We start from the raw sequence: 15,799 nt of genomic DNA, 5'->3' as shown, positions 1-15,799 counted from the left end.
TAGAGGGCGGCAGGGAACGTCGTCATCCGTGGCGTTGTAACGCTTGTGTCCGAGTGAAAAATGCGGATAGCTCACTTAATGTAACTGTAGTGGATGCAAACACGGAGGCGATTAACATCAAACAGATCGCACTTTATTCCCCGCTGAACTCTCATCACAAACTCCCTTTCCATCCACAGCATTACTTAATAAAACAAAATAACTGTTAGCAACAGAAAACTGTTAGCAACAGAAAACAGAAAATAATCCCCACACATGGGAGCTCAAGACTCAGTGCGCACATACACAAAATGCAGACTTCGTTTGCAGGGAGCGCTCGCAACTCTTAAAGGGGCCACACTATATTTCTACTCGTTACAGCGTGCTTTAGTTTCATCATCATGAAAAGGTCAAAGCCATCAGGGGCTCAGTATCGTAAAAAGAAAGCAAAATAAACAGGTATAGCCTACTTATTGGTTACTTGTTCTCTACTAAGCTGGTCCCTCTATCATAACGTTGAGCAAAACATTACACTGAATATTAGTACTGGACGGACCACACGCCATGCTCATTTCAGGTACAGAACATTATAGCAGTTAATTTGAATAATTTTTTTTTTACATCAGAGATAGCTGTTTAGTGTAAATTGATCAAGTAGGCTAATACTGTCATAACCATGGGCGTCACTAGGCCCTTTTTTATGAACTTATGCATCAGCCCCCCCTAAAAAAATATGTGATTAACCTTTAAAACATGAAACTGGCGCAAGGCTTCGGCTACTGCTTCGTCCCGTCTTTTAGTCTTTGTGTCACTGTGTTCTTCAATCCGCAGCGGCGCCGAGTGACATGGTTTTCAAGCTATTGTTATCTAATTTTTTGGCCTTCAGAACATCTTAAAATACACATATGTAGATCATAGAAATCAAATTTTTCTCGGGGGAGTATGCCCCCGAACCCCCCAACATCTGTGATCTCAGAGATAATAAACCTAGCTACATTATTCGATTAATGCATGTACAATATGCCCATGAAATAAGGAAGTCATATTTACTTAATAAGTTGAAGTAAAAAAAAAAAAAAGGGGGGGGGGGGGGGGTGCAACATATGAATCTCGCCTAGGGTGCCAGAAAGGCTAGAAACGGCCCTGTTCCCCGCCTTCCTGTTTCAGCATCACATGACCAATGGAGCGTAAATGATTGGCTGGATGTTGGATGATTTGATACAGGGATCGATTGCTTCTCCTTGGTTACCCGGATGTTGACTCTGAATATTTTTACACTGAATTTTTTGAGACGTTGAATTATTTTACACTGAATTTTTTGAGACGTTGAATTATTTTACACTGAATCTTTTGAGACGTTGAATTTTTTTACACTGAATTTTTTGAGACGTTGAATTTCTTTTTACACTGAATTTTTTTAAAACATTGAAAAAATGTCATAGTCAAAAAAAAACAGAGCTAGAAATTCGATGGCTTTTAAAATTCAAAGTCTGATTTAGATGCAAAATAAAATTCAGTGTTAAAAATTCGATGTAAAAAAATTCAGTGCTAAAAATTAGAATTCAAAATCCAGTGGCACAGTTTTACTTCCATATTAATCTCTTTAAATTTCACAAAATAGCTATGTCAGTCACTTTCTCAATAAACACAAGATGTTTTTGTTATTGTGTTTTAGTGGAAACAGGCTAAATTCAGTGGAAATCAGTAATATATTACTCAAATCAAATGTAATACAGATTGAGGGAGCAGGAGTTAAGGGACAGGATAGCATCAAGCCCCAGGTCAGGTTATTATGCTTCAACAACGCAATGTGTAAGCAATGTCAGTCACCATTATCATAAGGGTGCTTCTCATTAAAAAAAAAAAGTTTTATAAGTTTTAAAAGAGAAGTTTTACTCTCCATCTTCATCTGCCTTAACTCCTACTAAAGGAGCAATGTGCTCTGCAAGCACTGATGTATCATGACATGGTCATTTTTTTTTAACCTAATTACAGTCAGTAACAATACGAATCAAACGCAAAAAATAAGCATGCATAACAACGGAACAGAGAAATAATAAGGTAGATGTGTATGTTAGGGGGTTCAACACTGACTTCTGTTCAAAACCAATATGGCCGTTTTACCAGTGTCCAATTTCAAACTGCAATAGACCATTTTTCAACAGACCTGTGAAAACCATGAAGACCCACCCTGGCCACCCATAAACCTCCACCCCCAGTGAATTAGTAAAGTGGATGAAAATGCCCACCTGTGGTTTGAAACAATGCCCCAGTGATTGGAAAACACCCACTAGTGTTCTGCAGAGATACATACCTGCATGAACTTGTGCTTATCAGCTATAAATTACTTTTAGTTCAATGTCACTGTCTCCAACCATGCGCGCTGCCAACTTTCATCAAAATTTCAGTGCTGACTGATCCAACACACTTTAAACATTGAAATTTCAATCTCAGCTAAAATGATGGTGAAATTTAAAGAGATTAAGGTCTACATAAGTTGAATCTGCAGCTTTAAAGGGATAGTTCAAGGAACAATGCCCCAGTGATTGGAAAACACCCACTAGTGTTCTGCAGAGATTCATACCTGCATGAACTTGTGCTTATCAGCTATAAAATAGGACATTGCTTCAACAATAACTGAAGGTGTAAGAGTGTTTTGGAAAGTTAATTCAATGCGATGGTCTTAGTGACTGCATTGTTTCAATGATTACATGCGATCTGGGTAAGACGGCCATCATGAGGTACTTGATACGGAGGTACTTTCGTAGTTTTATTTCTATGTATTATCATTTTACTTAAGCGCATTAACTCTAAAGACTCTAAAGAGTTAATTTAGAAAAGAATTGTCAATTTTAGGGACATTCTAAAACGCTTAATGTGAAAAACGCTTAACGTGGCTTAATGCACTAAGACAGTGTTAAAAACACACCAAACTCAGGAAATATCATGTGCATAGTATACTTCATTAATATGATATTTCCTGAGTTTGGTGTGTTTTTAACACTGTCTTAGTGCATTAAGCCACGTTAAGCATTTTCTTATAATGGTTTTCTGGGAGAAAAACATTTAACGTGAAATAAAACGCGTTGCGTGTATTTTACCATTGTATTTTTTTACCATTGTAAAACTGTATTTTACCATTACAGCTGATCAACTAATAACTATAAAATCAAACAAGTACAATTACAATAAGTAAATAAATAAGTTAAATTGTAGTTTTATTCCCTTCCAGTGCCGTAACATGCATCTCGAAGACATAACGACGCAATGAGCATGCCCGGTCAGAACTGCTGTGGTAAAACTGTGGTTGGGGTAAAACTGTAGCTCTGCAGTCAGACCCTTCTCGCATCATCGGCTTCGCTCCGTTCCCACAGCTCTCTGCCCAGCACTGCTTGCCACTTGAACAAAATAAACAAGAACCCTCAACATGTCGTTCACATTGACTTATTAACTTGACTGAAGCTGAACTGATCATGTTCATATTAGGGATGCCACAATACTCAATATAATATTGAACTGTTCGGTACGGCATTCACGGTTCAGTACGCGCTGGCGAATTTTTCGGTTTTGCATAAATGCAAATTTATTTAATTTAATTCTTTCCATTTCCCTCTGTTTGAAATTCTTCTCTCAGTTTATTTTGGCTCTTTATGAGTGTGCCTGTGAGTCTACGCGCTGATATGAGCAAATATCCAATCATATGCACTAGTTAGGCGGTGTTTAACTGCATTTTAAAGCCTTGTTGGTTAAACATTTAGTTTTGCATTGGACGCGCGCACTAAACGTCTGTCAAACACGTGATTACTGGACAGGCTTACTGCACTACTGTCAAATACAGATAAAGTTAACATATATAAACACAGTCGGTTATGTCTAAAGTGAAAGTAAAATCGCGTGCGTCCTATATGAGATGTGAGCAGGTCTTCAATTGACACGCTACGCTGTCCTTAAAGGAACAGTTCACCTCTAAAATTATTTTAATAAATAAAAATAAAAAACACCTTTAATACAGTAGCTTTTAATCAATGTTATATATTGAAGGATATGTAGTTTTAATTTTAACCTACATTTATTCATTCATATTCATACTTAAATGCTACTTAGATCTCTGAGCTGCCACTGTAAATCTTTATATATATTTATTTTATATTATACAATACACTGGGAATGTCTTTTAAGTGAAATAAAGAAAGAGTATTGCAATAAAAACATTTTCTCCTTAACCCTTTTCTGTTCCTTTTCGCCTAAGAATAGAATACTAAAAAAAAAAAAAACGAACCGAAAAACCGTGGTTAAAAACCGAGGTATGTATTGAACCGTGGACTAACTGTATTGTTGCATCCCTAGTTCATATATAGAGCGGGGTTAGTGTTAAGTTATGAATTGCACTTTTAAGACATTATGAAATGTGATATACAAAAAGTGTATAATTTTATGAGGTGAAAAACTGTATAAGGTGTCTTAGTTTGTGTATGTTCGTAGGTTATGATTTGGTCATTTAAACAACTCTACCAACTAAGAATAGGTAATTTTATGAAAACATTTACAATGCACCAATAAGAACCTTTATCCAATGTAATGCCTTTAAGATTTTACATGGTGTCATAAAATTCCTAGACTATTTGTCTCCAGAATAAACAGCTTAACATCTCCAGATGCCAGATGCAATTAATAATTAAATCCAGGCTGGTTCAGAATCCCCATGGCACAATATCCTGTTATTGAAAACATCTGAGTCCATTCATTGCAGTGATTGTAAGTACACATCATGCTGAGCTCTGGTCCACCTTATCTTTTGCAGCAGGCGAGCTGTTATGAACAGAGTGAGTATCTGGACGCCCAGTAGAATTATAACTACTGTGACAATCACTCCACCGTTGTGCTCAATCCAGCGGGAGATGCTGCCCAAACAACCGCCCAGGAAGATCACGCTCTGGGCAGAGAACTCGTCCAGCTGTTGGGCGCCCACTCCACACTGGGTGTTCCACACCGTCCCGTTCTCTAGGGGATCTACACAGCATGAAGGGGGCACTCCGCAAGCCTGGACTCCTGGAGCCGAACAGTTGAGATACCTATGCCAGAAAAATAGATACTGGTAAGACTCACTCTGGATTAGCAAAAATGCATTTTGAGTTCAAAGGTAGGTTGACAGTGAAGTATCACATCTGCTCCACGTCTGGCATCTAAAATTAATGAAAAAATAATAAGGCCTACAGTTTCACGTTTTGAAAAATGTTAGAGATATGCATGCCGATTCAAAGCCGTTAGGATGTTGTTGTAGGTTATTGCCATTTGGTTGCTAAGGTGTTCCTAAGGCCCTGACCCAAATGGCACACTTCATATGCACTTGCCAATGACTGCCAAAGTTAAGTGCCCTCACACTAAAGCAAGCTCCACAGCAGGCTTCTACCTTATAGTCAAATCGGCATTACTTCACGAAAAGGTAGGACTCATAGGAAGACTGTGAGTGTTTTGGGTGACATTTAGGAAAGGGCAAAACTTAGTGTTATGATGCTACTGTGTTGCTATGTAGTTGCTAAGGGACTCAGAGTGTTTTAAGTGCATTTCTTTGTGATTGCTAGAGTGGTCTGGATGGTTGCTTACTAGAATAGGTTGAAAAAGGTTCACCCCCACCAAAAAAATTAGGCCATGATTTAAATATTTTAATATTACTCCGATTGTATTCGTCTGAAAGTAGAATATCATATACACCTAGGATGACTTGAGGGTGAGTATATCATAGGGTAATTTAAATTTTTGGGTGAACTTCCCCCTTTAAAGATGATGCTAGGGGTTTCATAGATTGTCCTATGGGATTCTAAATTGAATTGCAGTGCATTTCTGGGTCGTTGGTGGATGATTGTAGCAACTCTCAATAAACTTCTGAGCTGGAAAAACCAAACTCTGGTCAGGCCAATATTATCGTGTATAGAGTTGGTGGGCGGGCTTAACATAAGAAGCTGCATGTGGTGTTCTGGGTGCCTGCTAGGTTGTTGTTTACTAGGCCAAGTCTTTTTGAGTTTTTGGTCCATACTTCAAGGTTTATAGGATTTTCTCTATTTTATCATCTAAGCATGAAGTTCCTTAGAAAAGTAAAGGCATGCATCAGGGTATGTATGTTAATAAATAAGAATTGATTTATTCTCTTTAATAAAGCCTGGGTTTGTCAATAATAGATGAGCATAAGTTGGATTGCTAAATAAGGATTGTAGTGTGATGAAGTGAAATATATTGGAAAACATGAATGGGAAAATTAAACAAGAAGTGTAAGTAAGATCAAGAACAACAAGCAGGAGAAAGCCAACACTAAACTATGGGTCCAGAACATATTAAATTCTGGAGAGGATTTTTATTGCAAATTAGGTTGTATAATCTGTGTATTTAACAAACTTTGGACTAGTGCAGTGTTGGAAATTGTAATGATGTCAGCCCCTCTCTTGATTTCCACTCATTTTACTCATGCACTCACACATTGATTTCCCAGTCTCTGTAGGTATCCGCCCCACAGCACTCCAGGCCCGTCTGGATCTCATCAGTGATGAACCTCAGGTCCAAGTCGTCCTGGTACCGCACCATGGCCGCCAGCATACCCGAGCGCAACACCTCCACTATCTGGCCTTGCAGGCTGTAAAGCATCACTGCCACCAGAATCTGCGCCACCACCAGGAGCAGCACTGTGGCCGAGAAGGTCCGAAGAAGACACATGTTCTCCCGCAGCGCCCCCACGCATCCTGTCAGGCTCAGCAGGGCGAGAACTAAACCGAGAAACGCGAAGAGCAGCATGGGGTCCGTACCGATACCGCTGATCTTTTCCTGAGCGAAGGACTCTTTATTGATCAGGCCCCACAGGCCTACTGCTAGTGTGACCAGGCCAAGAACGGTGAAGAGCAGGTTGCTCGTGACGAGGAGATACTTCAGAATATAGTCGCTCCAGCTGGATGTATGAAGACCCCGGGGAGGGAAGACGTTCCATGATGAAACCCTGGTTGACCCTTCATTGCTGGATAAACTCGAGCTGGTCTGACTTCCTGAACTGTCGTGCGTTCCCGGATACGCGACAGCTGAGGTGCCTTCTGATTTTTTCCCCTCTCCCTGATGATGGTATAAGAAGTAGAAAGTTCATGAATTTAGTCAATTGAATATACCCTAAGAGTTTCAGTGCATTAAAATAATAATAATAATATAACAATCAAGTTATTATTATTAACTACTATTTCCAAATAGTTCAATCAAACATTCTTGGTCAGTTAAATATTCGTAGACCGTTTCCAAATTTCAGTGCACCAATAATAATAATAATAATTGCAACTTAATTATCATTGTTATTTTTAAACAAATTATAATATATATAATAATATAAGATAATAATAATGATATTGATAACATTATTATAATTAATGCACTGAAGTAAATTTGACCAAAACTGATCAAGAGTGTTTGATTAAACTAAACTAATTATTATTATTAATTATTTTTGCTGTTTTTGAAGTCCAAAAAAATGCATTTCTCCGTCAAATAACGTCCTCTACACGGCTCTGGGGGGTTAATAAAGGCCTTCTGAAGCAAATCGTTGCATTTGTGTAAGAAATATATCCATATTTAAAACTTTTTGAATTGGAAGTTCAGGGCTTCAGGCTGATCACCTTCCGTGGAAAAGTGTTTAAAGTGTCTTTTTGAAGGTCAAGATGAGTATTCAACTTCTGACAAGAGTACCTGGCTGGTAGCTTAAGCCTTTGAACTGCAGAGGCACTTTCAACACTTTTTCTATAAACTGAATAGGAAGGTGATCAGCCGAAACGTTACTTTAATAAAATTTTAAATATGGATATATTTCTTACGGCCGCTTTACACCGCAAGCGTGAAGGGCGCGTGAGCAGCGCATATTTTTTTCGGCGCCCATGTTAATCAATGAGTGCATTCACACCGGGAGCAGGAGCAGCGAGTGAGCGTCAAGCAGGAGCGACGCATGAGCAGCAGTGAAGCGGGGGTTTCGGCGGCGAGTGACGCTCCTGACGCTCAATTAAAGTGAAAGCACACTTTTAAAGGACAAAATAAATATGATTTCACACAAAAAATGCTTAAAATGCACACAAGAAGCATGTGTAGTGTATTTGTACAATAACTGGAGTATGTCAGAAAAGAAATATAAAATTATATAAAAATTACAGAAAATATAATAAACTTTCGTTTAGTTTAGTATAAATACTCAGACCGGTAGGCTCTCGGTCTGTAGCTGCAGTCACGGTGTAAAGTGAAAGCACACTTTTGATGGACAAAATCAATTTAATATCACAAAAAAGAGCGTGGTGTGGTGTGTTTTTACAATAACCTGATGTCATTAAAGAAAACAAAGAATAAAAATCATCTGTAGTAATTTACCCATTTAAACTTGAAAGTGAAAGTATTATAAAAAGTAAAGTAAACTAGCCGGAAAATATAATAAAATGTATTTTAGTTTAGTATTTAATGCTCAGACAGGTATAGGCTCTAGCATTGTGGGAGCCGCTGCTGTGACGCTGCACCAACGCTTCCAGTGTGAATACTCTCACGCGTCTGCAGCTGCAGTCACGGTGTAGTTACGCTGAAGTGCTGCTCACGCTTGCGGTGTGAAACAGGCGTTACACAAACGCATCAGTTCACTTCTAAAGGCATTTATTAACTTTTTTAAAGGGGTGGAAAAACACGATTTCACTTTTCTAACTTAAGCTAGTGTGTAATGTTGCTGTTTGAGCATAAACAACATCTGCAAGGTTACAACATTCAAAGTTTAAAGCAAAGGGAGATATTTGTAAGGACTACAGCAAACGGCCGGTAGGGACTACAGACATTCCTTCAGAGTTCAGACTCGCTGACATCACTAGCCCCAATATTTACATAAACCCCTCCTCAGAGAACATTAAATAAGGGGGGCGAGGCCTTTTTTTGCTGTGGAAAAGAGTTGTTGTGATATAGTTAGTAGGCTGGAGTGATGTTGCCGCAATGTCGACGAAACGCTGTTATTTTCATCTGGATTGCAGGTCCACTTTGTTCATCCTTCCAAGGGACGTGAGAGTTAGGGATCAATGGTTAAAATGAATTTTTAATTCCTGGCTCAATTTATCCGCTAATATACAGTTATCTTTAGTTATCGTTTTCGTTCTTGGTGTTTGTGTGCCTTTAGGGTACGTTTACACGACAACGGTGTACTAAATTTGACATACAGATGACAAGATCACCAAGTTTTCCCGGCTTAATCCCTTACCCTAGTTTTGTGCAATAGACCCCAGTTTTTTAAATGCTTATTCATACTTAACTTTATCCAACAAACACCTAACATTAAAAACTTTTTTAAAATCTTAACAGCAAACTTGGAATTAGTTTAAATTATTCTTTGATTAGAGCTTTATCTGATTTATTGTTTATCTACATGCTTGTTTATCTACAGGCATGCTGAACATGGTTCTGTGTTTGATTTGGCTACTATAGTAAAGCTAATGTTTAGTGTTCGGTTTGGGTTAATAGTTCTTTTGACAGATATTTGGCTATAATCGTTCTAAAAATACAAAAGTAATGGTTCCATTTAGTAGCGATCACTATAGATCCGCAGTCTTTACAGACTACTGGTTAAGGTAACGTTAAGGGGTTTCCGAAACACTAGGCATCTAGGAACTAGGAATCACAACACACTGGGCCAGCTAACCAATCTGAGCCCATTGTGCCTTTTTGACTGACCGGCTTCATAGAACCCGGATACCATCAGACCGTTTTTACAAAGAGGGACAGAGCAGTGTAGACTTGAGGGTGAGTAAATCATAGGCTAATTTTCATTTTTGGGTGAACTATCCCTTTAAATTTGCATCATTGTTTGAACCAGAAGTTATGTAGCTCAAAGTTTTCACTTTTAGATTTGCATAATGTCTTTAGTGAATTGGCTGCCAAAACAATGCAGGTGGTGTGTGCTAATAACTAACGCTTAGCAGGCACTAAAGTACAATCAATTGACAAATGTAGCCATTACATTTTTTAAAGAAAATATACAGAAAGGAGTCGCACTACCTTTGGTATTAGAGGTTTGTTCTCTCCATTTTGGAAGTTATTCCTCCGCTCCCAGAAAAAGACAAATCTTCCTAAAGATGGAAACCACCCCATATCTCCCAAATACCGGGAGTGGACGTGTTATGTCCTCCAGTGTGCTCAGAGAGGGATGCTGATCGGCAGAGGGGTAAAGAAGAGAGAAGGGAGTGAGGGCGAGTGGGCCAGGGCACAGCATTCCAACATCATGTGAGAGTCACAGTACTGAGGATTAGAGGGTCAGCGTTTGAACCGGCCCTGAAGGCTCAACCAGACAGTGTGCAGCTCACATGAACGACTTAATAATGCCTTAGCACTGCTCCACGACTCAATGAAGATCCAATGAAGCTTATGAAAGCCCAATAAAGTTTATACATGAGTTTATGGTCAGAGGGGGGGACAGTGTTGTTATTAACTAAAACTATTAAAAATGGTTTTCGTTAATTTAGGTAAAGCTGAAATAAAATATAAACGTTACTTAAAAAAACGTGTTGCCTTTGTACGCACTAAAATGGCTAAAACTTAAAATAAATGTAACTAAATAAAATATTTAAAAAAAAATCTAAACTAATAAAAATTACTAATACTTAAATACAATTAAAAACTGAAACTATAACTTATAATTCAAATTATTAATGAATGTTAGAATAATATATATTTTTTTTAAATCATAGTTTTCTTCCGTGTTTAGCATTATCATGCTTCTTTTTTTTTAAAGAGCAGCATAAAGTTTTTCTCGAAAATAAAATAAAATGGTTTTGAAATGACATGAAAATATGACATTAATTTTTAATAATATTTGTAACAGATGTCTTTGCTTAAGATTAGCCTCAATTCTAGTCAGAATATGAGTCTGAAACTGCTCCATTGGGCTGTGATTATGAGGCGTGTTTCAACCGAACCAGGAAAGACCTCAATTGGACAGACCTACAACCAATCAGAGCAACGAAGCGACGCTTTGTCAAATGTCAACAGAGCTCAACTGCACTGTGTTGCCAAGTCCGTGTTTTTTTCCGCAGTTGTTTTCTGTCCAAGGGTTGAAGTGACTATTATGTTATATATAGACCCATGAGTGTGAATTTTAGCAGCAACCTTGCCAAAATAACACACATTTTACCCCCAAACACCATTTTTATTCTGGAGAACCCCCGAGAAGTTTAGGGCTAGTAGTTGGCGGATTTTGTTGTAAAAACTTGGCAACCCTGCCTGCACACACGCGGGATTAAAACGATCTTTGCCGGTGTTGTAAAAAAATAAAATAATTTAATGATACACAGAGTACTTACCCAACATGATCATCATCTTTGAGAGAAATTGTGAAGGTGAATGCAGATACAAACAAGCTCTCCGTTTAGGATTCGAGTAAATATAACCCAAGCCCCTTTGATGACGTGATGATTACGTTACTGTTTATCATCTGTCCGTTATCGTCTAAAGCCCGCCCTGATGATCTCATTGGTCTGAACATTTTCTGTCCGGAGATAATTACTCCTCTATGGAGCAATGCCAGACCGAATTGCCCGACCTAAAAATGTTGTGGGCGGGGCTAAGTTCGGCTGGCATCCAGGCTAGCTTAAGATTAGTATTACAATAAATCATGAATTTAAAATACTCTCCATTAGTGACTTTAAGTGAAAGGCAGTAAACTAGCTTTTTAATGAAAAGGGGAAACCTAAAGCTACTGAAAAAAAACATTTGGAGTCCTCTGGAATTCAACGAAACATAAAATGAGCGTGATGTATGCATACGTCTCATCATGACTTTTCCTGCTGTGGTTGCTTGTGCAGATGTGTTCGCTGTGAGAAGTTCTCCTGGCTCCTGGATCCTCTCCTGACCTTGGCTTTGGGTCTTCATTTGAAGAGCAGAGCGCAGCACAGTAGGTATTCCAGGAATGAACAGAGCGGATTTTTCCTTCCCACAGCTCCATCCACAGCCAAATCATCTCACATCACCTGACTCCAAAAATATTACTCATACAGACACTGCTGTCTGTGCAAACTCCATAAAACTGTACTCCCTTGGCATGTCTGGAGGTTTACTGATGCTTTTTTTTATTTTTATGTGTGTGCATTGTAATCATCAATCTTACATTTACGTTATCTAAGTTCTTTTTTAAAGGACCGTCTTTTGTTATTTTAAAGATCCCTAAATTTGTTTTGGAGGGTTTACGTGCATCCAAGGTTAAACAAAATGGGATTGGTCTACTCTGCTCTGATTGGTCAGATGACTCAGTCTGTTGTGATTGGTCTACTCTGCTCTGATTGGTCAGATGACTCAGTCTGTTGTGATTGGTCTACTCTGCTCTGATTGGTCAGATGACTCAGTCTGTTGTGATTGGTCTACTCTGCTCTGATTGGTCAGATGACTCAGTCTGTTGTGATTGGTCTACTCTGCTCTGATTGGTCAGATGACTCAGTCTGTTGTGATTGGTCTACTCTGCTCTGATTGGTCAGATGACTCAGTCTGTTGTGATTGGTCTACTCTGCTCTGATTGGTCAGATGACTCAGTCTGTTGTGATTGGTCTACTCTGCTCTGATTGGTCAGATGACTCAGTCTGTTGTGATTGGTCTACTCTGCTCTGATTGGTCCCATCATCATATGTGAATTGTAGTTCCGGTCTTCCTCTGCGCTTTATACACAGTGATATGAACAGTAGCGATGGCGTCAGCTTTACTGTATGAGTCCTCATCCTTTGGAAGAGCATCAAAGTGGATTTGCTTTTGTAGCACAAACAACAGCATCTTCTTGACGTCTTCTTGAATGTCAACAACACAAACTAAACTCTTCCAGTCTTAGCTACAACTAGTGTTTGAGGGTCAAAGTAGACGTTGTTCACGGGTAGCCGATGAAGACCATAGGCTGGCATTATTTTTTACAAACATACGTAGGTTTGTGCAGGAAGTAAGGCTGAAATTACTTACAACTCATTTTGGTTCTCCATTTATCGCGCACGTTGCAGACCTTTTACATTCACAAACGACTACATTACATGAAAGGAAATGTTAATGTTGTGAAGGTTTTGAAGCATCATACTATTGCTCTTACTTTTAGTTAAATATCTGAACTGCATGAGAGACCTGGGCCTGTATTTATCAAACATCTTAGGATTACTCACAAGAATACTGCTAAGAATTGACTTAAGAGTAAAAAAATTCTTGGCTCAAAGCTGCGCTTAAAAGTTAGTTATCAAGCATCCCAATCATACTTTAAGTAAAGTGTAGGACTAAATCTTAAGTGTCAGTCTCAGAGTGGATTCACGACAAATGGAATTGTGGATTCCACAAATGGAATTTTGGATGATGTCATAGGCATGAACCAATCACTGAATAGATGTCCTTATTTAAGAATATCCTCAGATAAATTCACATTAAATGATGAAATTCCTAAGAGGCGTTTACATCCAATACACATTTGACAATAAAGAGTTTTCAAGAGAATACATTATAATATACACATTTTAAATGAAAGATAAACATGTTTTCATCCATTTAATACATTTTTTTAAACTGGTGTGCTGTTAAATGACCTGCCTATATATAGCCTAGATTTTTTATATATAATCAGCCACCATGGATTCCAAAAGAAAACCGACATGGCAGGAGGAAGAAGCGATCGCTACTGCTTGCTGAATTTTTATTTTATTTTATTTAGTTTTTTTGGTCAACAAGCAATATTCCAGTTGCAATCATTTTTACTCGAATTACTCGAACAGTGTTTTTTTTTTTTTTTTTTTTTTAATAAAACCCAACATTGCTCTGAAAAAGATGATGTCTGCTATGTCCAAACGATACTGTTTGATTAACTATTTGTCGTCAAATATTTCGAACACATTCTCCCTCTATTGAAAGATTTGCGCACGTCTCTGTCTCCTCAGCGCCATCTGAGCGCAGTGGAGTCATTCAGGTTCCTGGGAACTACCATCTCTCAGGACCTGAAGTGGGACAATCACATTGACTCCAATGTGAAAAAGGCTCAGCAGAGACTGTACTTCCTTCGTCAGCTGAGGAAGTTCAACCTGCCACAGGACCTGCTGATTCAGTTCTACTCAGCTGTCATTGAGTCGGTTATATGCACCTCCATCACTGTCTGGTTTGGTTCAGCTACCAAATCAGACATCAGGAGACTGCAACGTACCATCCGGACTGCAGAGAGGATTATTGGTGCCAAACTGCCAACCCTCCAGGACCTGTACTCTTCCAGAGTGAGGAAGAGAGCGGGTAAAATCATCACAGACTCCACTCACCCCGGACACCTCTTGTTTGAACTGTTACCGTCAGGACGGCGACTCCGATCACTGGCCACTAGAACATCTAGGCATAGGAACAGTTTCTTCCCACAGGCCATTTCCCTCTTGAACAGTTAACCCCCCCCAACCCCCCCCCCCCCCCCCCAAGGCAAATGCCTGTAAGTGCAATTATTCCCACTTTTTAGTGCAATATCTCCTAAACTCAGGTGATTACTTATATTACTTATATTATTTATTATTTATATTTATTCTCTCCACCCAAATACTGTAAATGCTCATAATCTACGTCTTCTGACTAAACGTAACCGTGACCTTATACTGTTCATATTTTTCTTCATTTTTTATTCTTAGAATTTTTTTATTACCGTGTTGTATTGTATTGTTTATGTGCACTGGAAGCTTCAGCACCAAAAAAAATTCCTTGTGTGTGAAAGCACACTTGGCAATAAAGCTCTTTCTGATTCTGATTCTGATTCTGATTCTGATCTCAAGCCCCTACTGGCAACTCCTAACCACTTGAGAGACCTCTCGAGCTGTCTTAAATAACTGGGAGAGTAAGAGTGATTCTTAGCTTTAAGAAATTTGATAACTTGCTTTTATACTTAAGTTTATACTTAAATTTCATGAATTCTCAGCACTTAAGACTAAAATAGCACTTTGAGAAGCTTGTTAAATATGGGCCCTGGGGGCTCTTATGCATTATTTATACTGCACACCATCTATACAAAATAATGGATGATTTAATATAATCTATATAATATATGTCACTCCTCAGTGTATTCTTTCTCTTGACATTTTGCCTTTCAGTACAAATTGATAATTGCTCAGACAGAATAACTGCTAGTCTGGTATTTTTGTGGAAATCTATGATTTTTTTCCCTTCATTGTTATGTTGATAAATGAAATCCACCTGTTAAATCTGGCTGTGGCTTCAAACCGTGTGCCAATCTGAACACGTCAACCGAGATTCTATGGTGCAGGCTGTAAATTTACAAAAACACATGCATCACTTCAGTTCTACAGTTGCTTTGATGCTTATTTAGAAGATTATCTTTGGGAAAGTTTTTTAAAAATAATAAATTAAGCTCTCTATTGATCCAGACAATATCAATTTAACTGAGAAATTGAATATATCTAACAGTAAAGGTGTATAAAGTTGATTATTTCTACTGCTTCTGCTTACGTTCTGGCATTAAAAAGGATTTCCACAACAAAATTATTGTTTGCTCCTCAACTTTTTTCACAGGCTTGCCACATTCCCCTTCACCAGAAATATTCTCTAATTGGAGATACATATCTTTAGAAGAGACTATTTCGGTATGATGTGATGACTGCTGCACAATCAGATTCAGATAATAAAGCCACCTGCCACATCACGTTACATTTAGAGTGAAAAACACAGTGTCTAGTTCTACTCGAAATTTCACAGCTAATAGGAATCAATGACTCACACTGTAAAGCTGATGAAATCAGGCTCCAGTTTCTGTGTTTTCTCTGTTGTTGTTCTCCTAAGAGATGTGGCA

At 38.4% G+C, this 15,799-nt stretch overlaps 2 protein-coding genes across 2 annotated transcripts in view; one reads left to right on the top strand and one right to left on the bottom strand.

Annotated features, from left to right (window-relative positions):
• Positions 1-4,720: 4,720 nt before the first annotated feature.
• Positions 4,721-7,098, bottom strand: tspan10 (tetraspanin 10; the record flags this gene model as incomplete). Its single annotated transcript, XM_067427457.1, has 2 exons — positions 4,721-5,051; positions 6,449-7,098. Coding segments are annotated over 2 exons (981 nt in total), but the record flags the coding sequence as incomplete, so codon positions are not given.
• The window catches only part of si:dkey-282h22.5 (uncharacterized protein LOC107988040 homolog), a 41,381-nt gene continuing 32,513 nt past the window's right edge, over positions 6,932-15,799 (top strand). The window contains exons 1-2 of the mRNA XM_067429045.1: positions 6,932-7,045; positions 11,817-11,905. The gene's annotated coding sequence lies outside the window, so the exon portion shown is untranslated. The remainder of the gene's footprint in view (positions 7,046-11,816; positions 11,906-15,799) is intronic.

The sequence above is a fragment of the Pseudorasbora parva genome, chromosome 2 (genome assembly GCF_024679245.1).
Source record: "Pseudorasbora parva isolate DD20220531a chromosome 2, ASM2467924v1, whole genome shotgun sequence".
Taxonomy (NCBI): domain Eukaryota; kingdom Metazoa; phylum Chordata; class Actinopteri; order Cypriniformes; family Gobionidae; genus Pseudorasbora; species Pseudorasbora parva.
The sequence above is the reverse complement of the archived record's forward strand: the minus strand, read 5'-3'. Positions and strand labels throughout refer to the sequence as shown.